Source organism: Pteropus medius, unplaced genomic scaffold (assembly GCF_902729225.1).
Source record: "Pteropus medius unplaced genomic scaffold, Ma_sr-lr_union100, whole genome shotgun sequence".
Taxonomy (NCBI): domain Eukaryota; kingdom Metazoa; phylum Chordata; class Mammalia; order Chiroptera; family Pteropodidae; genus Pteropus; species Pteropus medius.
In genome coordinates, this window is record NW_024354499.1 from 3,739,066 (window position 1) to 3,766,655 (window position 27,590).

At 35.0% G+C, this 27,590-nt stretch overlaps 1 protein-coding gene and 1 pseudogene across 9 annotated transcripts in view; one reads left to right on the plus strand and one right to left on the minus strand.

Moving 5' to 3' along the window:
* Positions 1-3,845: 3,845 nt before the first annotated feature.
* LOC120594651 (uncharacterized) lies at positions 3,846-3,964 on the minus strand (annotated as a pseudogene).
* A 3,969-nt stretch (positions 3,965-7,933) lies between these two features.
* Positions 7,934-27,590, plus strand: part of ZNF638 (zinc finger protein 638) — a 79,311-nt gene continuing 59,654 nt past the window's right edge. For 6 of the 9 annotated variants that reach the window (XR_005650653.1, XR_005650654.1, XM_039852806.1 and 3 more), the window contains exons 1-2: positions 7,934-8,083; positions 25,050-26,565. Coding sequence is in view for 5 of the 9 variants with exons in the window: in XM_039852806.1 (XP_039708740.1) it covers positions 25,252-26,565 (1,314 nt within the window). In the remaining 4 variants the exon portion in view is untranslated. Of the gene's footprint in view, positions 8,094-25,049; positions 26,566-27,590 lie in introns of all 9 variants that reach the window. The other 3 variants (XM_039852807.1, XM_039852812.1, XM_039852813.1) reach the window with 3 other exon arrangements.

Below are 27,590 nucleotides of genomic sequence, written 5' to 3' on the forward strand. Positions count from 1 at the left end.
TAAAGCAGCAGTCCCCGACCTTTTTGCCACCAGGGACTGGCACTCCTATGAGAATCGAATGCCTGATGATCTGAGGTAGAGCTGAGGCAGTGATGCTAGTGAGGAGTGGCTGCAAATACAGATGAAGCTTTGCTCACTTGCCCACCTCTCACCTCCTGCTCTGCGTCCTGTTCCTAACAGGCCACAGTCGGGTACCAGTCCACGGCCTGGGGGTTGCAGACCCCTGTTTTAAGGAACAAAAGTTTTTATTTTGGCAAAATCCAATTAATCAATTTTTTCTTTTCTAGATTATGGTTTTGGTATCATGTCTAAGAATTCTTCTTTCCTCATGAAGATTTTCCACTATGTTTCCTTCCAAAAGATTTATAGTTTTATGCTTTACATTTAAATTTGTGATCCATTTGAGGGTGTTCCTTCATCTTCTACTTTCTAGAAGAGATTGTGTAGAATTAGTTATTTTTCCTTTTAACAGTGGGTAGAATTCACCTGTGTAACCATCTGGGCCTGGAAATTTCTTTCCTGGAAGGTTTTAACTACAACTGCAATTTATTTAATAGTTATAAGACTATTCATGTTGTCCATTTAATTTTGGGTTAGTTTTGGTAGTTTGTAGTTTTCAAAGAATTGGTTCATTTCATGAAAATCGTAGAATTTATTGGCATAAAGTTGCTCATAATATTCCTTAATTTGTTCCTTTTGATATTTGTACTCATGTTACCTCTTTCATTTCTGACACTGATAATTTGAGTCTTCATTCTTTTTTTCCTGGTTAGTCTCATTAGTGGTTTATTAATTATATTGATCTTCTCAAAGAACCAGCTTTTGGATTTCACCGGTTGCTCTGTTTTTTCATTTTCTAGTCCACTGATTTCTGCTCTTTTTATCATTTCCTTCCTTCCACTTGTTTTGGATTTATTTTGCTGCTCTTTTTCTAGTTTCTTAAGGAAGAAGATTATTAGATTACTGATTTGATACCTTTCTTCTTCTAATATAAACTCTTAGTGCTAAAAATTTCCCTCTGAATTTTGATAGAATGGATTTTCATTTAGTTCAAGCTTCTCTTGAGACTTTTTCTTAGATCTGTGGATTACTTAGAAGTATGTGGTTTAATTTCCCAGTATCTGGAGATTTTTGTATTACCTGTTATTGATTTCTAGTTTAATTCAGTAATGGTCTGAGAACATCTTTTGTGTGATTTCAATTATTTTATATTTGTTCATTTGCTTTATGACAGAGGATATGGCCTATCTCGTAAATGTTCCCCATGCACCTGAAAAGCATGTATATTCTTTTGATGTTGGATAGCGTGCTCTATACAGGACAATTAGATGCAGCTGGTTGACAATGTTATTCAGTTCTTCTGTATCTTTGCTTTTTTTTTCTGACTGCTAGTTTTATCTATTGCTGAGAAAGGAGTGTTGAAGTCTCCAACTATAAGGCTTCATGTATTTTTAAGCTGTTAGATGCATACGCATTTAGGACTTTTATGTCTTCTTTGTACTTGACTCTTTTAACACTATGAAATGCTTTTCTTTTTTCATGTTAATTTTCTTTGCTCTGAAGTCTACTTTGTGCAATATTAATACAGACTCTTGTTCTTTTTTAAAATTAACATTTATATGGTATATCTTTTTCTATTCTTTTATTCTTAGCTTACCTATACCTCTATATTTGAAGTAAATTCCTTGCAGGCAAACATATACAGTAGTCTATTCTTATCTGTGATTTTGCTTTCCTCAGTTTTAGTTACCTGTAGTCAACTCTGGTCCAAAAATATTAAATAGAAAATTCCTGAAGTAAACAATTTATTAGTTTTAAATTGAGCACAGTTCTGAGTAGGGTGATGAAATCTTGTGCCATCCTGCTCTGTCCCTCGTGGGAACTTTGTTCAGCATATCCATGCTGTACATGCTACTTGCCCGTCAGTCACTTAGCGGTCTCTGAAATCAGATCAACTGTGGAGGTATCACAGTGTTTGTGTTCAAGCAACCCTTATAGCAGACTAATGCAAATCACAATGCTTATGTCATTCACCTCACTTCACTCATAGACATCGTATCATCTCACGTTGTTATAAGAAGAAAGTATGTACAGTACAATAAGATATTTTGAACGAGAGATTACATTCACATAACTTATTGTTATAATTGTTTTATTTTATTATTTGTTATTGTTAATATTCTACTGGGCCTAATAAATTAAACTTTATCAAAGGTATGTGTGTACAGAAAAAAATATAATATATACATATATATATATGTATATATATATGTATATACTAGAAATAATCTGTGGTTTCAGGCATCCACTGAGGATCTTGGAACATATCCCGTGAAGATAAGGGGGAAGCGCCTACTGTACTTGGGTCATAGATTTTATTCATCCTGATAATCTCCATTTTAATCAGTTTGATTAGACCATTTATATTTAATTAATATGTTTGGATTTAGGAATACCAATTTGTTATTTTTTTCTATTGTTCCCTCTATTCTTGACTCTCGTTTGCTTTTTCTTGCCTTCTTTTGGGACATTTTAACTTTTTTTAGTATTTTGTTCTAATTTTTTTATTGTGATTTTGAGTATATCTCTTCAGATAGTGTTTTTCTACTTCCCTTTGTATGATGGTTTTTCTAAGGGTACTAAGATTTTTACAGTCTACTTACAATTAATATTTTATCACTTTAATTGGAACATAGCAGCATTCCACTGTGTAGGTCTATTCGTTCTTTCCTCTATATGCTATAGTTGTCTTTTATATAACATCTAAATATGTTAGAACTACCAGCAGACAATAATTTTTGCTTTCAAACATCAAATATATTTAAGGAACTAAAGTGGAGAATAGAATGTTGTATTTACCCAGATATTCACTTTTTTGGTTATTTCTTTATTCTTATTTTTTTGGTATATTAACACTGATTTTATATAAAGCCAATTTTGTCTAATATTGTATAGCCACTTCAGCTTTTTTTTTTTTTTTGAATGGTTTATTTACTTCAGGCTTGTTAAGAGAGTCAAGATGTGTGTTTGGATGAGTCGGCGGTATAGAAGAACTTGGCTGTTGTTTGTAGAGGTGTATTTTAGAAAGAGTTGGAAGAGAAGGTGAGAGGAATTTTCTGGCCCAGATGATTGCTTAATGATTTAAAACAACAGAGTACCTAAGAAAAAGTATGTAAGGCCTAAGAGAGACCTTCTCTACAGAGTTGAATTTAACTCCTTTCACACCATCAAATTCATAACAAAGGGCAAAATAAAATGTCTCATCCAGATTTTTATTATTGTTATTGACTTAATATATGTTTTTCCACCCTTTTACTTTCACCCTATTTGTATCTTTGAATCTAAATTGTGTATCCTGTAGACAACATGTAGTTGGACATACGTTTTATCGAGTCCGACAATCTCTGCCTTTTGATTGGATACCTTAATCCCTTCACATTTAGTGTTATTATTGATATGGTTGGATTTATGTCTGCCATTTTATTTTTCATTTAATGTTTGTCTCCTGACATTTTCCCTCAATTCTTCCTTTATTGCTTTCTTTGCATTATGAATCTTTTGTAGTATAACATTCTTTTAATGACTTTTTTATTATATAGGTATTTAAAAAATTATTTTTTAGTCGTTGCTTTAGGTTTTACACATATATCTTAACTTTTCAGAATCTATTCAGATTTATACTAACTTAATTGTAGTGATATTTAAAGGGATTATTCTTATATAGCTCTATTGCATCTTCCTCTTTGGTGCTAGTTTTTTTTTTTTTTTAGGCTAGAGCAACCCTTGTTGACCTCACAGATTGCAAGGACCTTGTCAGCTTACAATCTCTTATTTTTTATTTTTTATGCCTAGAGCACCTGGTCTTCCTAGGTGGTCTCCCATCCAAGTACTAACCAGACCCGACCCTGCTCAGCTTCCAAGATCAGGTGGGATTGGGCTTGTTCAGGGTAGCATGGCCATAGACTGGTGCTACTTTTTAAAACACATTACTTAATATATGTTAAAAATTCAAAAATAAATTGTTATAAATATTACTTTATATAATTTTATGTCTTTTAAAGAAGTCGAGAGAAGAAAGATGAGCAGGTATATATTTATAGAGTTTTTTTTTGTAACTTTCTTATTTACCAATTTTGATTCTCTTCATTTGTTCCTGTGGTTTCAAGTTACCACTGAGTATCACTACCTTACTGCAATACAGATTTGCTCCCACTCAATTCCTTTGTGCTATGATTGTCTAATGGATTACACTTCTCTGTTAAAAATCAAAATACGATTACATACTTGTTGTTTTATAAGTACTTTTAAAAATCACTTACGTTAAGAAAGGAAAAGAAATATGCATTTATATTGTCTTTTATAATTACTTTTACTGGTTGGTGTCTTTCTTTTTTATTAGGATTTGAATTGTTTCTAGGGTCTCTTGTTTTCCACTTCAATGACTTCCTTTAGCATTTCTGGGTAAATATAGGTCTTCTTGTACAAATTCTCTCAGGTTTTGTTTATCTGGAATGTCATGTGCCACATAATGACATTTTGGTCAAAGATGTACTGTCTAATGTTGGTCCCATAAGAATATAATGGATTATAAACAAAGTTTGCTTGCTACATTGAAAGAAAAGGCTGAACCTGACTAATGTTGAATTTACTGCTAGCTTTGGGTGGTTTAAATAGATGAGGAGGCTGAGCATGTTGTCCACCCTCGCTGTCCCTGTGTGTAGCTGGGGCCTGGAGTTGGTGAGGGAGTTAAGGAGAAGGCACCTTCCCTCCATAGCCCTCCTCCTGCCTCTCCAACACACATATGTGAGCACACACACTTTATCTTTTATATAGTATTTTTACTGTACATTTTCTATGTTTAGATATGTTTAGATACATAAATACTTACCACTGTGTTATGGTTGCCTACAGTATTCAGTATAGTAACATGCTGTACAGGTGTGTAGTAGGCTATACCATCTAGGTTTGTATAAATGCACTCTCCAATATCTGCACAATGTCGAAATCACCTAACGACACATTTCTCAGAACATATCCCTGTCATTAAGCAACACATGACTGTATTTCACTTTCATTTTTGAAAGATAGATTTGCTAGCTATAAGATTCATGGTTGACAGTTCCCCCCCACCTCAACACTTTGAATATGTCATTCCACTATTTCTGGCCTCCAGTTTCTGATGAGAAATCACCATGTGATGAGTTATTTTTGTCTTGCTGCTTTCAAAATTTTTTGTCTTTCAGCATTTTTACTATGATTTTTTTGTGTGTGTATGTGTGTGGATTTCTTTACATTACTTGGAAATTCTTGGATGTGTAGATTAATGTTTTTCATCAAATTTGGTCACAATTGTACTAGCTTTGATAAGAACTCAGGACAATAACTGCTTTTCTTGACTTGGTTTCTAAACTTCTATATATACTATATCTGGGTACACACCTAATAGTCTGACACAAATGCTGCAAAATTCAAGTATCAATAAGAACTAAGTTTTCTGGATAGTTATGTTCTTTTGCATGACGTGAAATGGCTATATGACTTCTCAAACTTTGATTATGGCCCTGTGTTTATCCCAATAGTTAGATTTGGATTTTAAATACAGAAGGAGAGCAATAGTTGCCCCCAAATCCTATTTATTAGGATATTTGCATTTGAGATGAAATGGTGAAGAGATTCTTTATGTCCTTGAGACAAAGCCCCACTAATGTTAATAAATCACAGGAACGAGTTCGTGATGACTATTCTTTTTTGTAATACTTTCAGGCATTGAGTAGTAACTGTGCTGAGCAGGTAGAAACTGAGCTCTGGATAGAGCTTCTCCGTACTTGTTGTCTGGCCAATCAGAAAATGGGGTGGGTAATAGAAGAGAATGGAGAACTGTGGGATAAAATGATGGTAAGAAGAAGACGTAGGATAGGATAGCTTTTTTTCTGTCAAGAATATTGACATTTTTAGATGGGAATGAGAATTTCTGTAACTGGTCGAAGGAACCTAGAAGACATAAAAGTTTGGAATAGCATGGATATAGTAGACTCTAAGATAAAAATTTTTATTTCTTAATGATGCTAGGGATATTGATGAGCGTCTTTCAATTTACAGATTTCCAGATCTAAAAGGATGCTCAACAGTTTCTTAAATGTACACACACACACATGCACGTTTTTACCCGTTATTGTCATTCATTCTTTCATTAAATACATACTGAGTTTCTACTGTGTGCTAAGTATCATTCAAGGTATTAGAAACAAAACAGTGAAGAAAACATAAATATCCCTGACACCATAAAGCTCATGTTCTAGTGGAGAGAGACAGATGAGAAACAATCAAAAATAAATTCTGTGGTATAATGGAAGGTGATAAGTGCCACAGAAATAAACAAAACCTTGCAAGGGGGCAAAATCAAGGAAATGTGAGGATTTTAAGAGGTTACTTTGCTCGACTTGAGGGAAATTAATTTGAAAACCTAGATGACATGAATGCTTTTCTAGGAGAATATAAATTACAAAAATGATTGTGAAGGAGAGAAATTCTAATCAAATCGGATATCATAAAATATCTAAAGAGGTTATGTATAAATGGTCATTCTCCTATGTATTTAGCGGGAGTGGAATTTGTACAGTGTAATAAACTCTTTGGAAAGTATTCTAGCAATGTCTACTAAAATTATATATATATATATACACATATGTAAATCATATACATAATACATATATATGTCTTTTAGTCACACAGTCTTACTATTGGGATTCTATCTAGTATTTAGAAATAAAAATATCAGTTTGTAAGGCTGTTTGTATATGGTAATATTTGTAGTATCAAAAAGACTGAAAACAACTTCAGTGTTCTATAACAGGGTGAATAACTGATGATGGAGCCATACAATGACTATTCTGCCTCAATTAAAAAGAGAATATATATGGTTTACTTGGAAACATGTCAGTAATCAGAAAAGTAGATAACAGGCTAATGCGTAAATTTTTGGAAAAGATAAAGAATTTTCCCCATTACATGCAGATAACATGTTTGTGTATATTTGAATGAAATAAAGAAATGTATGGAGGGAAACATGTCATTTTTAATATTGGTTATTTGGAGTTTTGGGAGAGCTTGTTGGCTTTCTCTTTGTGGTTTTTGGCTTGTTGCCTTAGGCAGGACTTTTAGTTTGAAAGGCAAATCCAGTAAGATGTTTTAGAAAAAGCTTTTCTTTCAGCTTTTTCTGTGCTTATTTTAATGTGAATGAAGAAAAACATCTGCTTGAGTGCTAGGTAAAAGTGATGCAGGAGACTCAGGGTAAGTGGTGTGATTCATTTGATATACATAAGGCAGAACTTGTGAGTTTTCCCAGATTTTGCCCAGTGATTGAGTTTTCACGTTGATGTAGTAAGTAATCTTGAGAAGTTACTCAGGTTCTCTCAACCCAAGGTTTTTCATCAGCAAAATGAGGGTTAAAAATATCTACCACACAAATTTTTGTTGCGAAATGACATATTAAAGGATTTTGAGAATGTTAAGCTTTTAACTCAATAAGTTTTAATTTAATTCTAATTTCCAATTTCCTGACATTTCGAGAGGCTGTGATATACCATTGCATGACTGCTATAGGGATGCAAAAAAAATGTATAAGGCAAGAGGATAAAGACAGGTAAATTCGTAACCATACAAAGCATTATATCAAGTGCCAGATGAATATTACCTATTTTAATGTATTATTGAATGCAAAATGACCAGGGAAGACTTCGTAGAAGAGGTGAGACAATACACGTATTAGAGAAGCGCATGATTAGGATAGCACTAGCGCAGAACAGACAGAGGCTCCCATACCGGTACTTGAGTGTTGCAGTAGATACCTGAGTAGACGCAAGAGCACCCCCTTCCGGAACTAAGCTGCTCTGGCCCCTTCTCCGTGCCTCCACGCGAGCGCGGTGCGGGCGGTACGCAGGCGCGGGGAACACAGGAGGGCTCGCAAAGGCTCGACAGGCGCGCATGCGTGCAGCTCTTTGGAGGCGGTAGCTTCTTCGGCGTCGAGAGTGGAGGCTGAGTGCTAAATCGTGTGGGGCGCAAACGGGATTCGCCTGTTAGTCGGGTAGGCATAGGTAGGACTGCTGCCCTGTGGGGAGTAAGAGGGTGGAAGGCAGGAGCCCCATAGCGTGGGGTCCTGAGCCTTTCCTCTGAGATCCGGGCCGACTTATTGTATCTGTGTCGCAGCGGCTGCGCACAAAATGGCGGCGGGCAGACGGCGGGGGCGGGAGGAGGATGGGGGACCCCCGGGATGGGAAGAGAAGCTTGGCTGCCCTGTTGCCGCGTCCGCTCACCTGACTGCCCGGGAGGGCCGGGTTGGGTACCCGTGCTAGGACTGTGCTTCTGGAAGAGCCGTCTGACGCCGATGCACTGGGCCAAAGATCAAGAACAGCCCTTTGGCAAGGCCGTGGCGGCCCCTTCCCCATCGCCGCAGGGCTTGCCGAGGCCGCGCCAGCCCAGACAGCCAGAGCAGACGGTGGTGAGGGAGCACCGAGGAGGGAATAACCATTCCCATCGGGCCTTGAAGAGAGGCGTTGGAGCTTGAGCTGAGAGCCCTTTGGCTAGCGACGTGTTGTGCAAGAAACGTGGAGAGAAGAGCATGTTTGGGGCTGGGGGAGTCGGGTTGTGGGTGGATGTTACAAATCAGCGGATTTTGCTGGCCTGTGTTTCTTGCTTGCCTTGTGCGGGTATGAAAGCAGAGGAATTCTCACCCAGTGCGGGACACAGAGGGCTTATAAGTGGCTCTGATATTTATTACCAGATCTTTCAGAATACTCGTGAAAACGGATCGTTGTTGGTTTATTTTTGTCTGATTCCTATCTTGGGTCCTGTTAAAGGTAGGGGAGAGAAATAGACCATATACTTGAATCCTTAAGGGCGTTTGAAACTGATCTTTTGTCGTTAGAGGTAAATGCGAATGAAGGAGACGTAAAGTACTACAAAATTTTTAGTTGAACTAGTTAATAAAGGCTTTCTCAAGCTAATTTTTCTTAATAGAATTTGCTGTTAGGCGAAATTTAGAGGAAAAACTTTTAATCTGAAGGTCTTCTGAAGAAAAATTTGTCAGGATCCGACGATTTATGTTGGTTCAAATTCTTTTGCTAAAGAGCTTTGGAATTGTTCTCAAAATTATTTCTTCTTTTTTTCCTTCATTTGTTGTAAAGTGTTAAGTTTATTTTTCAGAGATGTTTGCCGGTGCAGATTTGCAGTTAAAGTTGATGAACTGGAAAAAAAATTTTACCAAAAAAAAAAAAAAAAGATGAATTTAATGAAATTTATACAAAAAAAAACCATAATTTATATTATTTCAACATAGCTTTAAATTTTGTTGATGATTTGGTATTCTAGACTTAGTGGGCTTATGTTGCATTTTAAAAATTTGACAGCATTTATACACTTTGTTTTGTATTCCCATACACTGTAATATGCGGTTTTAAATAATTATGTGGACTAACATTAATACACTAAAATATACTGCACCATTGCTTCCTTGGTTGATTGTGTTGAAGCAAGTGTAAAAGAAAAACAGATGGAAGAAATCACAAAATCTCATTTTTTATTGGCTAGCTTTCAGAGTGTATTGTCATACATTATCTGTTAACTTGAATATTGGTTATATTTTAGTTTTGTAATCTCTTGTATGTAATCTTCCGTTATGGAGGGTGCATAAACAGATACTCTGGTTTAAAAACATTTCTTACAGTCATTGATAACTTTGTACTTTGTGGCTGTCGTAAAATTTTTTCTCTTGGGTGCTCTTAAGGTGATAATATGGAAATTTTGTTTTCATTTAACAAAGGAAAATGAGAGAAATAGTTTAGTGGAAAGAATAGGTTTTGGAATCAGAAGATCTGGATTCAAATTTCAGTTTTCCTCTTACTGTATGTGTGAGATTTGGGTAAGTTATTTTAGCCTTTCTGAAGTTTTGCTTCCTTATCTTGTAAAATGGTGATGATGCTACTTCCTGCTTGGGATTGTTGAGAGGATTAAGTGAGAATGTTTGGAAAGCTCCTATCCCTTGGCACTTAACTAGGTGCTTAATAAATGTCAGCTGTTACTTTTATTACAAATTTTTAAGTGCTTAGGCAGTGCCTTTTTATTTAAAAAAAAAATTGCACCTGTAGATACTTCCTTTTAATTAAAAAGAGGGTTAAAGGAATTTAGCTTAAATTGATAGAATTTTGGAACTGAAAGATCATCTAATTTTTCATTAAAATATTTTGCGCATCTGTAAACTTTATGTCTCTCATAGCACTTGTCAAAACATTGTAACCATTTATTTATATGATTGTTATGTTCACTTTTGTATCTGCCGCAGTGCTTGGTATGTATTAGATGCTCACATGTTGAATGAATGAACTCAGCTGGTAGTTGCCAAGAATCTGAATAAGAACACAGGCCCTTGGAGTCCAATTTCTGTTTTTACTGCTATGACTAAATGTATACTGGTCGAGGTTTACATAAATCTATCGAAATTCTTAATAAAATGCTGTACATACTAGGAAGCTGTGCTTCTAGTATGGATACCCAGTACCATAGTTTGGGCTCTTCTGCATGGAAATAGGAGCTACTGAATGTTGAAATGTGGTTTAGAGATTTTCTAAACTGAAAGTAATTGTATTTGTGGCTAAAGCCAATAGCTCCTCTTTGTATTCAACTTTACTTACTCTTTTATTGTTTCAACTTTATTTACTGTAGTCTGAAATTTATGATTGAAAATTAAAATGGAAGGGAAATAGGTGTATGGAAGATAAAAGAATAATAAAAAGGAAGAGGTGAGTCGTAGAAATAAAACATAGCTGTCTGTACTCATTTGCAATGACATGGATGAACCTAGAGGTTATTATGCTGAGTGAAATAAGTCAGAGAAAGATAGATACCGCATATAAGTGAAATTATATAGTATCTAAGGAACAAAAAGAACAAACTAGTCAAAAACAGACTCAAATGTAGTGGACAGTTTGACCGACAGAGGGGAGAGGTTGGGAGGCTGGGAGAATGGGGTGAAGGGTTAAAGAAGTACAAATTAGTAGTTGATAGTTGGGCACGGGGAGCATGGAAGAGGGAATGCAGTTAGCATTAATATGATGGCTAAGTGGAGGGCCAGGGGAAGGAGGCAGCAGTTGGGGGGATCGTTTTATGAACATTGTAGAGGTCTAACTAATGTACTGTATACTTGAAACTAATTTAAATAAATAAATTTATTTTAAAAAACATAGCTATACTAATGATCAGTGAGGGTCAAGAATAAAAGGTTTTGCTTTGAAAAGAAAGTTCCGGTAGTATAGGAGAAAGTTTTAAGGTACATATTTTGGTATTTTCTAGTGGTTATCTTGGGGTACATATATTTTGGGTTATTTTTCAACTCTCGAACCCCTTGAATACCAGAATATATTTATTGTTATAGTCTTTTTAAAGTATACTTTTCCTGCCCCATTTCTGCAGGCTTCATTTTATTAAACTTTCATTTCCTTCTTGTCCCTGCTAATGAGTGAATGTTTCCTACTTTTGAATTTCTTCACTTCTTTAAAAAGATTTTATTATGGAAAAATTTTAAACATACAAAAGCAGAGAGTATAATAATTTACCACCATGTACCTATAACCCAACTTTAACAATTGCAAGCTAATAGTAACCTTGTCTCTATTGTCCACCCTATGATTTTTTAAGCAAGTCTCATGTCATATTTATCAATCTATAGTTGTAAAATTTCTCTAAAACATTAGAGAAAAAACATTTGCTTATTACAACCTAAAGTAATAGTTCCTTAATGTTAGATATTTAGTCAGTATTCACTTTTTCAATCGTGTCTCATACCACGCACATGTGTGTATACATGTATTAAGTTAATTTCTGTTACCATATTGAAAATTTTAGTAATTACCCAAGTCTTAATGAAAGGAACAAATACCTACCTGCTTCTTAAGTATTTTGTTTACTATCTAACATTTGAGCACCTGTTGGCATGTGAGGAAAGATAATTTAATTACATTTCACTTCAACATTTTTAAGTGAGTATTGTTTTAATTCCCATTTTCCACATGACCAAACTGAGGCTTGAGCTAACTTTCTTGGGGTTCACAGTTTTAGCAAGCAGGAGGACCAGAATTAAAACTGAATCTAGGGTCTGAGTTCTTTAAAAACTATGCTACATAAGTGTTAAAATTTTGCTTATGGGAGTTAACCAATTTTGCATGAAGTCATTCAATGGCACCCCTCCTAGCAGGGTGGGTGTCTTCAGGTCAGTGGAAATTTCTCCAAAGATCAGATTATAATGGATTGCATAATGGGCTAACAAACAGTCAGTTAGGGAGTGAACATGATGATGAAAACGAAGGACTAAATCCAAATATTTGCTTAGGGCTGATATTGCAGGTTTTCTGCCTCTTGCCATACTTGCTTACAGTCCAGTCCTTTTTTTCACTGAGTATATCACTTAAGAAGTTAGTCCAGGGTTGGACTTAAAACTTGGGTCATTAACTTTTTGAATGAATTAAAGCCCTGGCTGACTGAAATTCCCTGTCTCTCCCCTTTTTCTTCTTCCCTCTATCCTTTTACACCCACACTCACAACTATTTATCCCATTCCCTGAACTATTTGAGAGTAAGTTGTCTATATTGCACTCTTTTACCATCATTTATTTCCTAGGAATAGGATATTTTATTTTGTAGTTACGGTACAGTTATCAATATCAGTAAGTTTAACATTGATAAAATTCTGTAATCTACCATGTTCTTGTTTTGTCGGTTGACCCAATAATGTTCTTTATGGCAGTGTCCCCCTCCCGCCCCCCCCACTACAGGATCAGTATGGGATTATATAATTGTGTTTAGTTGTCATGTCTCTTTAGTCGTCTTTACTCTGGAAAATTTCCGTAGCCGTTTTTTGCCTTTTCAGAGTTGACATATTTGAAGAATACAATGTGCTTTTTTCCCCCTATTGATTTCCTTACAATTTTATTATGTTTTACATATTTTTCTTAAAGGAAAAATTATCAGACCTCTAACATTAAATTCCAAGGATGTGAGGAATTACTGGCTGAATGTGAATCTGGTGGCAAAGGCACCCGGATGCCTTTTTTTTTTAATAGAACATTTCTCATTTTGGATTTGTCTTAAGCTTCCTTTTGATTAGGTTCAGATTATGCATCCCTGGCCAGAAAAATTACATAAGTGATGCTGTGTCTCCATGGTATCAGATCTGGAGGTGCATGGTGTCCATCTGCCTCTCATGGGTGATATGTTTGATCACATATTTGATCAAAATGTTTGATTCCCCCTACCCCCAACTGATCTGTGGAGAGATGTTTTAGGATTATGCAGGTGTCCTATTAATCAGAACTTTACTCTGGATTTAACATGCATAGATGATTTTTGCCTGAAACAGTCTTTGCTATGGTGTTTACAAAAATGATGATTTTCCAACTTAGCATTCTCTCTACATTTTTATTGCTCTATTGGTATGGAGTTATGAACTCCTGTTTTTTTCAGTGGTTTGTAACTTATAATTGTCCAGTTCTTTATTACGTTCTTCCATTCTATATTTATGTCTTGTCTTCCACAGTGAGAGCCCTGATTTCCAGCAGTATCAAAACATCTACTTACTTATTCAATCCTGTAATATATCTAAAGTAATTTAAGAATTGCTTCCCCATACCAGTGCCAAAAACAAGCAAAAAAACCTACGAAAGGGTAAGAATTTGTAACTCTTCCCTTTCTCCTAGCTTCCCCAATATTGAAGGTATATAAATCAAATTGTAGGTTCATAACTTACTTGCATTAGTTTTCTTTTTCCCCTTCAGTGGGTTATGGCAGTCATTTGAAAAAATGATTAGTTTGCTTTTAAGTTTAGATTTCACCCCCCCTCCTCATCCTTGTTTTAATTTTTTAGAAATTAGATTGGCATGCTTCCGAAACTCAAAACTGTGTAATAAGATGTACTTCAGTAAGTATTCCCATTTCCTTTCACTCGGTTCTGTTACCTCATAGGTAACCAACTTCATTGTTTTCTGTTTTATCCTGCCTATGTTTCTTTTTGTAACCATAAGCAGATATGATTTATTTCCATGTCTTATACAAAAGGAACATATGTTCTTTATAGGTAACCAATTTCATGATTTCTGTGTTGCCCTACCTATGTTTCTTTTCGTAACTATAGGCAGATACATGTTTTCTTATTTCTGTTTCTTAATACAAAAAGTAACATACTATATGTGCTCTTTTGTACTTTGTAAAGACTTTAAGGCATTTGGCCTGATAGTTTAGATACGCTTCATTGAAGATTTTGGAAATCTATTTTAGGCAAATGGGGACATTTTTTGGTTCGTGCACTTCATGAAAGACATGAACAACCAAATGGCAGGGAGGGCAAGGATGCAGTTAGGCCTCAAGAGCAATTGGAACTCGGTAGTGAATATCATCAATGCTGTATTTATCTCTTGGTCCTGCTTACCTGTTATATTGACTTTATTTACAGTGTTTGTGCTTTTTCACTAACGTAGTAAATATACTGTCAACAACATTTGAGTTTTATCAACATCCGTCATTTTTCTCATTCCTAGTTAAAAAGTCCTGGGAAAGATTTCTTTATTCCAACTTGGATCAGATAGTTTTTCTTGGATCTAATGCATTATATTTGTTGACGGTAGCAAAGTAAGGAAGACCACCAGTGTACATCTCGGGGGCATCATTCACTATGAATACAGTGTTATGTTACTATAAATACAATTATGTATGCAGTGTACATGATCCTTATACCCATATATCTTGTTTAACAAAAACTTGTTTTTCCTGGAAGTAACTCTTAAATCATTGCTATGGGGTGTTAATGCATGGTTCTCATGGTGATTTGTTCTTGTCATTAGCAAGTTGAATTGCCATTTTTTTCTAATATGAAATCATGATGTTTATCAATCCTTCCAGGTAGCAGTGAAATTTGTGATGCTCTTCATGTTACCAAATAATGTTTCTAATTGCTTGTTGTTTCTTTGACAATTTTCTTGAGGTACCGCATTTTGACATTTTAACGTGCAGTGTGATACTCTCTATTCACACTTAAGGCACCTTCACAATTATGACTTGTATACGTTTTGTGAGATGTGAGGGTACAAAACTAATGGTAGAAAAGAGTTGGCTGGGTGGAGCTATCTATATGATAGAAGAGATTAGCAGAATTGAATGCTGATTAAAGAGAGAAGAGCACAGAATGACATGGACTCACTCTTGTATTAACTAGCCAGTGAAATGTTGCATTCTCAGATGTTAACATGGATTTGTATATTCTGGGGCAAACAGTCGCTCTAACAAAGCAGTCCACCTGAAGTGTATGGGTATATACCTAGTAAAGTAACCTTAATGGTAGTTTTCCTTTTGTGATAAGATTGTAGAAAATTTTTTATTCCTGTCAGGATGATTTTTTTTGGGGGGGTGTGGTAACGAACATATATTTTTATAATTAGAGAAACAAAGCTATAAAATGAATTTAAATTTTATATATCTAGAATACAGCATAGAAAGAAAACCAAGAGTTAAGGTTCTAGTTGTGATCTTACCATTTAGTTCCAAGGCCTTACTTAATTTGTAATCTGGGATTCCCTTGCTCACAAGGTTTTGCGAGGCTCAAATGAGATAATATTAAAGTGCTTTGTTAACCACAAAATGCTATAAAAGTTCAAGTCTAAAGTCTGATACAAATCTTTTCATTGTGAATCTAATGGAGCCATTATGATCTGGCTAATTTTTGAGGATGCTTTCAGATTTTTCGATTTCAGATTTCTTTACCCCTATCTAAATTAAAGATTTCCTTCTTTCTGAAAGACTGCATCAACATAACAGACAGTTCAGTTAAAAAATAAAAAAATTAAAAAACAGGCAGTTTTTGATTGTCCATGGTAGTGGATATCTCAAATGCCTCATGGGACCTACTGGTGATATTTTTTTAATCCATCAAGCCATTTCTTTATGTCTTCCTCAAGAACTCAGTTTCTAATAGAATTTTTCTACTACAATTTTTATGGTCGACATTTTACTGAATATTTCTTATTTTAGAGTAGTATGTTTTAGTTCTTAAAAGGACATAGAAAAGAGTTTTTAACTGCTGTTTGTCAAAATAAAAGTTTCAGAATTCAGAATGTTTTGTGACAAATGTCCTGTTTTTGAAAAATGTTAATATAGGAAAATAAAACGTTGATTGAAAATAACAGTGTAGTTCTAATTTCATACAGTAAAGTTTGGTATACCCTCTTCCCCTTACCATTCATGCATGCATGCACATATACAAAACTAGAAGAAATTATATCAAAATATTAGTTCACTCTAGACGATGGTTTTATTGATAAGGATTTCAGTTACTTTTGTTTTCTGTAACAAGCATGTGTTACTTATCAAAAATAAAAATTTATTTTAGAGTTAATACTACTTAATTGCGATTGTTTTCAAAGAAGTTAATAATTAAGAATTCAGATCTCAACCCAGATTTTTCCATGATTTCATAAGTTGGCTATCCATTAATTCCTCTAGGGAAACGAATCTCTTTATGGCCAGAGCTGGAATTAAATGAAAAAGGCTTTATAATACCTGTCTATATTTGTTCACTTGTTTTTGCATTGTTAGTGCCAAATTTACTCTCGTCTTATTGGTTCCTGTTCCTTAGTCACATTGTTTTTAGGTTATATCAGTATCATTCTCAGAAGACAAGGTTTATTTTCTTGGGTGTTGCATAACCTAATTCTTAATCAGAGGTTTCTTATCAAGAACCCTTTGCTTGTTTTGCTTAATCTTTGTTTCACAAGTTTTTTCTACCAAAAAAATATAGTGAAACAGAAAAAGTGGAACATGAAATTGTTTAATAACTAATGGATAAAAATCAGTTAAGTCAGGTGGAAAGGATGAGTGTAGGGAATAATGAACTAAAATGAAATTTTTAGACTTAAATCTGCATTTTTTTTGTACATTGCCTGCTTATCATAATAAGTCAGCCAATTTTGGCTTTTGTTTGACCTTGGTGTGATAATCTGAGAAGTATGAAGTTACCTTGTTTTTATACTCCCCCTTTTTTCTATTAATAATGTCATACTTAATATTTAGCTCTTTAACTTTTTATTTTGCTAACGTTCAAACGTAAAAAAAAAGTTGAGGGAAGGTAAGTAGTAAATCCTTATGAAACTGTTACTAAGCTTCCACAGCAAATATTTTGCCAGTCCTGCTTCCTCAAACTTCTTCACCCACCACCTACCCCTAGTCCCCACTCAGACATACACTCTTTTTTTCTAGATTGTTTGAAAGGCCATCCCAAATTCATCATTCTTCTTAATAAGTACTTGAGCCATAACAGTTGATTTTTATGCCCGTTCTTCAATGAATCTATATGGGTAACTATAGATTTTCAGTTTATAATAGCCAAGGAAAAAGTGTAACTTTAGACCAGAGTATACTGTTGTGCAGTTGGGGAGTTTGCTCTTTTCTGATCTCTTTGCATTTTGAGCCTTTTTCTTTTTTTTTTTTTTTTTTTTTTAAGACTTTTACATTATTAGGAATTACTGCTTCGAAACACTTTTTTATAGAACAGCAGACTTTTTGGATTGCACCTGTTACATTGTCCTTACAGGATGGGTTTTGTTTTCTAGAGCTTTAACTATTTTTGTGACTCCGTTAAGATTGAAAAAGGTTGTGTGTGAACAGGTATAGGAATTATTTTTATAATTTTTGCTTTTCTTGTTTCTTACCCCCTTTCCCCTCTAAATTTAACATGTTTCGCAGAGGCAGAGATTTAAAAGATACTGATGCTCAGGAGTGTGATTTGTGAGCCTTAAAAGCCCTCTGCTCAAGGAAGGAGTGAGGAGAGGGAGAGTGAAACTAACATTTACTGGGCAGCTTCTTTATCAGACACTGTACATACTTATATTTTATCTGAGTTCTTGTGGGGCGGTGCTTAGAAGTATCTTGAAGAATGGGTTTGATTCTTAGAGGTAGCAGTATTCTAAGTAGTAGAGTATGACTAAACTATGGAAGCAATAATTTGTTGGAAGTGGTCAGATGATAACAAATAGACTGATTTGGCTGTAGCAGGTCTTAAGTATTATTAACTAGTAAGGTGTGAAGGGTTGATTGGGATCAAGTTATATACTAAATGCCAGGTTGATAAGTTTGGACAATGTATTACAGGCAGCAGTAAAGTGGTAAAGATTTTCATGTGGAAGAGTGGTACTAAAATATTTTAAGGATCTAAGCATTTGGTGACTGAATTAGGATGGATGACAGCTGTGGTGTTGAGTGTTGTAGGATGGTGATGATGGTGAAAGGAAAAGTATAAAATATTTATAGGAATATGTAGAATTTTATAATCAGAAATTAAATGATTGGAACATTGTTGATTGAGGGAATTGGTGTAGAGAGCAGAGGGTTTAAATTTGATAGTTTTTTAGAGAAAATGCAAGTCAGTATAAACTAGCTTATAGTTGGCATAAGAGAGATAGGTTCCTATCACGTATTTTTTTCCGCGTTCATAGATGATTTTATTAAGTAGTCCTGAGGTTACCAAAGATTCAAATGTTTTAACTGAAGCTATGTTTTGTTTTGGTCCAGAAATTTGTAGCTTTGTCAGAAATATGCAGTTAATAGGTTTCTTTATTTATAATTTTAAAAATCATTCCAGTACAGCTCTCTCATTACAGTATTTCATTCAGAATCTTTAACCCAGGCTTATTCTAAATGTTCTACGAGTTGATAAATACATGTTTAGACCTTGTTATCTGAAGTCTCATTTCTTCTAGTTTCCTCAAAATTCTGGAAGTTATTCATCCTATAAAACTCAACTCAAGCATTCATTACCTCTTCCAGAAATACTTTTCTGATACTTTAGCCTTGTTATATACTATTGACAAACTGTACTGCAGTTAGTTTACTGTTTTTTGTTTTTGTTTTTGTCAGATTGCTTGCACTTTGACTATAGGAATCATGCTTTATTTTATTTGGCTTTACAATTCAAGGGACTAGCATAATGACTGTCGTTATTAGACTCAAAAAATTTTTAATAAATTATGTCAATTCTGAATTTATCCCTTTCCTATAAATCATAAAGAAGAGGAAAAAGAGATCTGTGGTGGTAAAGAAACAATGAGAACCTACTGACCACAGCAACTGAATATATTTCCATTCTCAACTCATCCCCCAATGGCACACAGGATTTGGACACTTCTAAGAAATTTTTCATTGTTTTCTAACCTTCTGACCTTGCCTATTAGATGGTCCTTTCTGCCAGAAAATCAAAACAAAAAAACAAAGATGAGATTTACAGAAGTGAAAGCAAAAAGCATCAGGAATGTGGCAGTGCAGAAGAACCCGTAGCTAAAAATTAGATACAGAAGGAAGTGCAAAGGGAGTTGTCACTGCCATCTAAATTTAGGCCTTGAAGGCCTAGATTCTGAAACCCCTAAATAGGACTTATCTTTTTTTGGGTTATAGGCCTTTTAAGAAAGTTGGATGATAAAATGTCTCAGCTTGAATTTACAGCTTCCCTACCCCCACCCCCTTTCAAAAACAAAACAAAACATTTCTGGAGTATTGTTCCACACCCTGGTTTCAACATTAACAACTTGTTCTCGATCAACTCCAAATTCTGAAGCTCCTGTCCAACCCAGAAAGAGTTTTCATATTTTTTCTGATGGTTCCCGACCCGAGCCATTAAAAGCCTTTCGATGCAGTGGCTTGTGCTCTGTGTCTGAAAAAAATTTCATTTAGAACCTCCATTGATTTTTTTTTTTTTTTTTTTTTAAGCCATATTCTTCCCAAAAGTAGTGGGTGTTGTATATTGCATTGGCCGGAAGAATAAGAAAAATGAAAAACTTAAAATTCCTCGTTGAAGCACATATTAGGAAGTTTTTGTTTTAAAAATATTTAAATTGAAATGTAAAGGATTAATTTTTAGCTCTTTTAGGAAGCTCAGTTATCCAGAAAATGGCATATTCTTTAATGGTTATGGATGATAAAGATTATATTTACTGTATCAAATATTCTAAGTATCTTGCCATCACTTGTTACCTTGATAGTTGTATATATCTGTGGTATTAGCAATATTTTAAAATTATTGTCAAATTAGTGAATGCCATTGTTGGTGAAACCTTGGATTTCTTCTGATAGCACATTTGAAATACTACATTTCCTCTTTTGGGATTAGAAACCAGTTTGACTTTAGATGTAGTGATGTTAAACTGTTTACATATTTACAGTGTAGTATGGATTACTATTGAATGGGCATTTCATTTTGAACCAGCATTTTATTTCTTGTCCATAGGCTAATATAAAATTAAAGAGTTTTTTTAATCCATTATTTCTTAAAGTCTATCCTAATGAATGAATAATAGCATTTCTTTTTCCAAGTGCATAATATAGATATACCATAGTTTAGTCAACCAGTTTCCAGTCACTGCAAGCCCTTTAAATTGCAGAAGTGTGAGAAGGGAAATTTCTAGGAGAATTCTAACTAAATTTTATTATTTTGGTTTCTGTAATTTTTTTTTTTATTGGTTTCTCTAGTTCTTATGAGACATTAGCTCCATCTTAAAAAGTGAAGTGTTAGCTCTGTGAAGGTAGGGATCTGTTCTGACTTAATAACTTTGCTACTTCCACACCTGGAACAGCAATGCCCATTATTTGTTAACTGGGCAGATAACTGCTGGATTTGAAATTACTCTCTGATTGTTAAGACAGTTTCTCTTGAGTTTTCTTTAGTATTTTTAAAACCTATGCCGAATGACCTGATACTTGATTTTGGAATTTTTATTACCATGGATCGATTGAGAATACCACAAATTCTTGTGCTTGTATCTGGTGTTAGAATTTGCATTAAGTAATTTTACCCTGTTGCATCATTGATAGGGCTGAAATTTAAACAAGAGAAAGGTGAGAAAAGTTAAGTGATAAAGGAAAAAGTATGCTGATGGTGTGGGCCTTGCCTATCCTTAAGTTAGATTTGAAGAAATAGGGCTTCAGAATTATATAATTGTTAAGTGGAATTTATAATGCCTTATAAATAGCTTGAAATATAAATACAAGCATCTTTTTAGTCAAAACATTTTATTTGAGGTGAATATGCTCTGAGAAGATTAAACAGTAACTTACCTAAATGATTAAAAATGTGCTTATGCTTTTAAAATAAAATGAAAATTACACAAATGAAATATGAACATACTTAATTTTGTTCACAAAGAAAATACAAGATTACTTTTAAAAATTTTAGCCATTGAAGATGTTATTTGGCATAAAAATTGTAGGCAGACTATTACAGTTTCAAAAATGTATTTGTCAGTTCTTACCAATGACCAGTGCTCAACATTGTATTTCATGCTTCTGATTTAAAATTCACATCATTGTTGTTGGAATAGAACTGTAGACAGCTGAACACATGTATAATGTAAAGTAACTTACCATAATTTCTCTTTTAATGATAATGTTTTGATGACTACTTTGTCAGAAACTTCTCTACCAGAATTAGAAATGATATGGTAGTATAAGAAGGTGTTTGATGATTTTACATTAGTGGATTACTATCTGAAAATGTTAAATATAAACTAAAAGGGAAAAATATGCTAGATTTAGAAGTCTGAAATTAGGAAAGAATCTTGGGATAAAAGTTAAGAGAAGTGTTGACTTAAAGTACAGGAGGATTAATGAAACTTGTTCTCAGAAAGGAGGTTGGTAGGCGACCTACTGAAAGTGATATTTACTTATAATGGATTATCTAGGTTATGCATGCCAAGAGAGAAACTTTCTTTAGCTAGCAGATCCTGGATTCAGAACGCTAATAAATAGCAATGGCTGAACAGGCTTCTAACTTGTCTTACCCAAGAGAGAGGGAGAGATATCTTTGGGGGAGCTATGGCTGTTAACTTTACTCTGTTCTCATTATATTAGACTTCACAATGGACTAATGATACAAGAATTCTAGCATAATTTTTTTAAGGCTCCTAAAAAATGCAGACAAACCAAACTTCTGCTTATTGATAGTTGAAATTCCTTAATTAGGAAAAGGCCTTTTATTCTTATCTTTATGTATACTTTAGATTGTTCTGTGAAAGACTGGTGTCTTTTCAGGACCGATAGCCAGTGACTACACACTGATACAGATAGGCCAGTTGTTAAAATATTGAAATAATTCTGTCCACATTAGTAAGTAGCTGTTGCCCCAAGGTTGGACTTGACTTCCCCACTCTTTTAGTCCTTAGGACTCCCTGCCATCACTTTGTGCATAACAACTAAGGGAAGTGGAGGAAAGATGGACTGAGGACTCAGCTTGCACACGATAAGGCACAAATTACTGTTCTGATTGTTCATTGCTTGTGCTTTACCAATTACTAAATATTTCAGCTATCACGCTTGGGTATATACATGATGAAAAACTTAAGGTTGGGAAATACAAAATGAAAGTTTTTTTGACAACATGACACCTCAGAGCTTTTAGTATGCAGTAGGTATTGTGCCCCTCTAACAAGGGTAGCATGCGCATGCATTTCAAACTTTCTTGACCAGGGAATTCCTTTGTAGAAGACCTACAGTCTCACAGAACACTAGTGTCTGCAGTATATAGTATGCGAATGGCTGTTCTCTTGCATTCTGTAAATGTATACTTACATCAATGTGTAAGACAGTGCTAGCCACATTAGGAAATCCATTGGTTTTTGCTTTTAAAAAACTTAAAATGTAGATACTTTCAGTGATACTTGTTTACACCTCCATGTGATAATTAGATGACTGACTGAAATCTGTCCCTTTTTGGGTTATTATGGGGGAGAAAATATTTTGAAGAGTTTGTGCTCCTGAAGTTGTGAGAGGCGTCTTTACCAGTTAAGAAAAATAGTGCATAAAGGATGTAACTAGATGACAAACTGCTTTCATAAGCGATGATTGTTTTTAAGGACTGGGTAAAGAAAAGTTCTTGGAAGTATTTTTGTTGTAGAAGGTAGATATAGTTTCATATGATTTATGATTGTTTAAAAAGACCTGGAGTTATAAGTGAACATTATTTACAGAGAAGTTGGATATCATTATTCAGTAAGCTTGTGTCTGCTGCTTGTGTCTGGTGAATCAGAAGTCTGTAATGTTTATTGTATTTTTTGTGTTTCATTCTAATTTGAAATTTAATTATGTCAGTTATGAGGACTTTGGGTGTGATCATTCTGATAGTTTTACAAATGTTTAAGGGCATTTTGAGTAGTTTTAGTAGTTTTGGGAGACAAGACAATAGTGAACGTGTCTTGAATTGACGCTAGATTGTTGAAAAGGCTGCAAATAAGCACACAAAAACAAAATAGTAAAAAGTATCAGTCCCAAATGATATAAGCAATAAATAAGGAAGTTTGTTAGGAGACTCATTCTGGGCCCTGGTAGTCAAGGAAGGTTTAATGGAGTCTGACTTTGAAGAATGAGTAAAATCGACTAAGTCAGGTCCAGGGCAAGGTTTTTTTTATTCATTTGTTTAGATTGGAAGAGATGAAGGCATGTGAGAAGAGAGGAATAGGAGCAAAAGGCCTAGCTAGAGTAAGTGTTTGGTAAAATTAGAAGGGCAGAGATTGGCTAGATAAACATAAAGCTAAGAAGTAAAAGTAATGAGATTCTCTTGGATTTTTGAACAGAGAAGCAATGTGGCAAAATGTCCTTTTATAAAAATTAAATGTGGCAGTATGCAGGATGGTTGGCAGGGAGAGTGTTAACCAGATAAAGCCAATTTCTCAACCAAATTAACATTTCACTAACTTTTAAAGAAGAAAGTATATAATAGAGTTACAGTTGAAGTTGTAGCTTGAACCAGAAAGGGATGATCATCAAATAGAATTCATAGTAGGTGTAAATGCCTAAATACCTCACATTTCTTGCCCTGCATTTCTATCAGGTATAAAAGTAGGAACTTGATAGAAAGCATAGCCACAGTCTGTGGTTTTTTTTTTTCTTTCCGTTTTTGTTTTTTTTAACTGAGAATTGAAAGAGCAAGTTCTGTGACTGCTGACCTTGGTCCTGAATGATAGCTAAAGTACTATTTCTCTGAGAAGTGGTTTGGAATGAGTTCTGCATTCCGATGGGCTGGGCAGCAACCAGTTTTAACTAATACAATGCCTGGGAACTGCAAGATGTTCTTGTTCACATCTATCAGTAGTTAAGAACATGGATTATGGGGCCAAATTACCTTGGGATCAAATCTCCGCCGAGCCACTTATTAAATCTATGTAAGTTACTTCTCTGTGCCTTAGTGTCTCGGAGTTGTGAGAAACGAATCAATTCATGTAAAGCACTTGGAACAGTCATTGGCACATGTGCAATACTCTGTAGTCATTGTTATTATCCATATATTTTTGTGTATACTCTTACCGTGGAGGGAACCTGAGAGAATGGCGACTGGTTTTGTTGCATATTATGTTGTAATGTTATAATCAGTTCCATGCTACTGCACATTTTCTGTCAGACTTCAGTCAGGTTATTGGTGACAAGTTTTCATCTTAAAAAAACAACAACTATTTAACAGCAGAAGCTTAAGTACAGTCTAATTGCTATATGGAATTTATTAGGCGTGATTTCAAGGAAGCTCTGTCTTGGAAAAATGGATCTTGTAAAATTTTAGGCTTATAGTTCCTATTTTCATTGTTTGTAGATCTGATAAGATACGTATTAAGTGTGTGTGCCTTTGCAAGTATTTTAATGCCTTCATCTTTTTTTTCCAGTATTAAAGCGTGAAATAAATCCCCACTGTTTTTCAAGATTATTTAGGAGTTGTAATTACCACTCAGCACCTAGGACAGCACCCAGTGCAACACAGTGTACATGAACTCTGCTTTGAGGTTTGGGGTTTGTGTTCTGGATTCGGGAAAGAAAAGAAGAGAAGGTTTTTGGGAAAGTTTAAAATCCTCATAAGCACTTATTCTAAAAGTGTATGAAATGCAGAATGGTTTCGTGCCTTTGTTTCAAAATGTTTTACACTGGCTGTAGAACCCACTTCATGAAGTAGTTTGAGTTAAAATGATCTAATATTTGTGTTTTAACTTTCAGCTTTGTGTTATTCTTGGAAAATTTCGCACCACTTGTGAATTCCTTGAACCTGGGCATTGCAAACCCACTTCTGTTGGGCCCATCTCCTTTGCACTTTGCTCAGATTAAGACTCAGTTGGCGCTTCAGCAGCTGAATGCCGTTGCCTCACATAGTTCAACACCACCTTATACTTTATTAAATCAGGCTTTTTTGAAAATAGCCATGTCGAGACCCAGGTTTAATCCTCGAGGAAACTTTCCACTTCAGAGGCCACGAGCACCTAACCCTTCTGGGATGAGGCCTCCAGGACCATTTATGAGGCCTGGATCTATGGGTCTCCCAAGATTTTACCCAGCAGGGAGAGCCCGTGGAATTCCACACAGATTTGCTGGCCATGAATCTTATCAGAACTTGGGACCACAGAGAATGAATGTTCAGGTAACTCAGCACCGAACTGATCCAAGATTGACCAAAGAAAAACTGGATTTTCATGAAGCACAACAAAAGAAGGGGAAACCTCATAGTAGTCGGTGGGATGATGAGCCTCAGATATCTGCATCAGTGGGAGTGAAACAGAGTTCTGTAACACAGGTTACAGAGCAGAATCCTAAAGTGCAGAACCGCTATACAAAAGAGAGTGCCTCAAGTATCTTAGCAAGTTTTGGATTATCTAATGAAGACTTAGAAGAACTCAGCCGCTATCCTGATGAACAGCTAACTCCTGAAAATATGCCATTAATTTTGAGGGATATAAGAATGCGAAAAATGGGGCGCCGATTACCTAATTTACCTTCTCAGAGCAGAAATAAAGAAACACTTGGTAGCGAGGCAGTTTCAAGTAATGTGATTGATTATGGGCATGCAAGCAAATATGGCTACACAGAAGATCCACTTGAAGTACGTATTTATGATCCTGAAATTCCAACTGATGAGGTCAAGAATGAATTTCGGTCACAGCAGGGCATTTCTGCATCTGTTCCTGCACCAAATGTTATGTGTAATTCTATGTTTCCTGTTGAAGATGTGTTTCGACACATGGACTTCCCCAGTGAGTCCTCCAATAATCAGACCTTTTTCCCAGTTGAGAGTGGAACCAAGATGTCAGGCTTACGCATTTCAGGAGGACAGTCAGTCCTTGAACCTGTAAAATCTGTCAGCCAATCCATTAGCCAAACAGTTAACCAGACAATGAGTCAGTCTCTGATTCCTCCATCTATGAACCAGCAACCTTTTTCATCGGAATTAATTTCATCTGTAAGCCAACAGGAACGAATCCCACGTGAGCCTGTGATTAATTCACCTAATGTGCGTGGATCAGGAGGAAGTAAAAAGAATTACCAGTCAGAGGCTGACATTCCCATTCATTCTCCCTTTGGGATTGTGAAAGCATCCTGGCTACCAAAATTTTCACATGCTGATGCCCAGAAGATGAAGAGACTTCCAACTCCCTCAATGATGAATGATTATTATGCAGCGTCTCCAAGAATATTTCCACATTTGTGTTCTCTGTGTAACGTAGAATGTAGTCATTTGAAGGTGAGTGTTTTTAAAGATCACTGTATAATGATACTCATCGCCCAAGTTTCCTCTGAATTCTCATGTATGCTGGTGTTAACTAGGCATTAAGGAAAGAGCAGAAATTAATTTTGATCACAACAGCAATGCTTAGTTGTAATCTCAGTAGCCCTGGCCTAAGTACCTAATTGAGTGTTAGGCTTTCTGTATTCCTGTGACGGCACACCACATGGTTCGTCCATTTATTTTGAACTTTTGATTATTTATCCCAGGAAATTTATGCAACATAAAATTTATATAACATAAACTGTATACTTAAAAGACAATGTCACACGAGTCACTTTTATTTAAATAAGAGAATCTGTTAGTATAATAAAAAGTTGGAATAAAGCATTTGTACTGCACACTTTGAAGAGACAGTGTATAGCCTTGCGTGTATCTACCCATCTTGGGCTAAAGACAGTTACTGTCAGTTTAAATATTTTCTGAGTCTCTCTGGACTAGAATTTTTAGTGTTGCATGAGAAGGAGCTTCCTAAAATAACTTTATCCATAGTAAGATTGAGTCAAGATGAGTTATTTGGGGACTAGCTGTGGGCTCAGTGAATAGAGTGTAAAGTGATAAAAATTTAGAGAAAAATCCTTAAAATATAAAGAAGCTGTAGATATCTTCATGGTTAGTATAGTTGGAAAGAAGTATTTTATAGAGGTGCTGAGGAGTAATGTAGAATATACTATTTGATAGTAATCATTGGTGGATTTGAGTAAGATTTTCCAAGTATGTTTTATTTGCATATATGTTTGGAAACCACGTCTATTTACTAATGTGATTTGTAGATTTATATCATAAATGGTCAGGAAAGAATGGACTTTCCATGGGAACAAGCTTTGATTCAAGATCATAGCATTGAGTTATATACTTTGAATAGGCTTAAAAATCTGTAGATATTCTTGGTTTTTTTTTTCCCTTTCAGTCCTATCCTTTTATTGTCTATTACCTACTCACCAGGTTTCAGCCAACAAGAACCTGATATCTAGAACTGATGC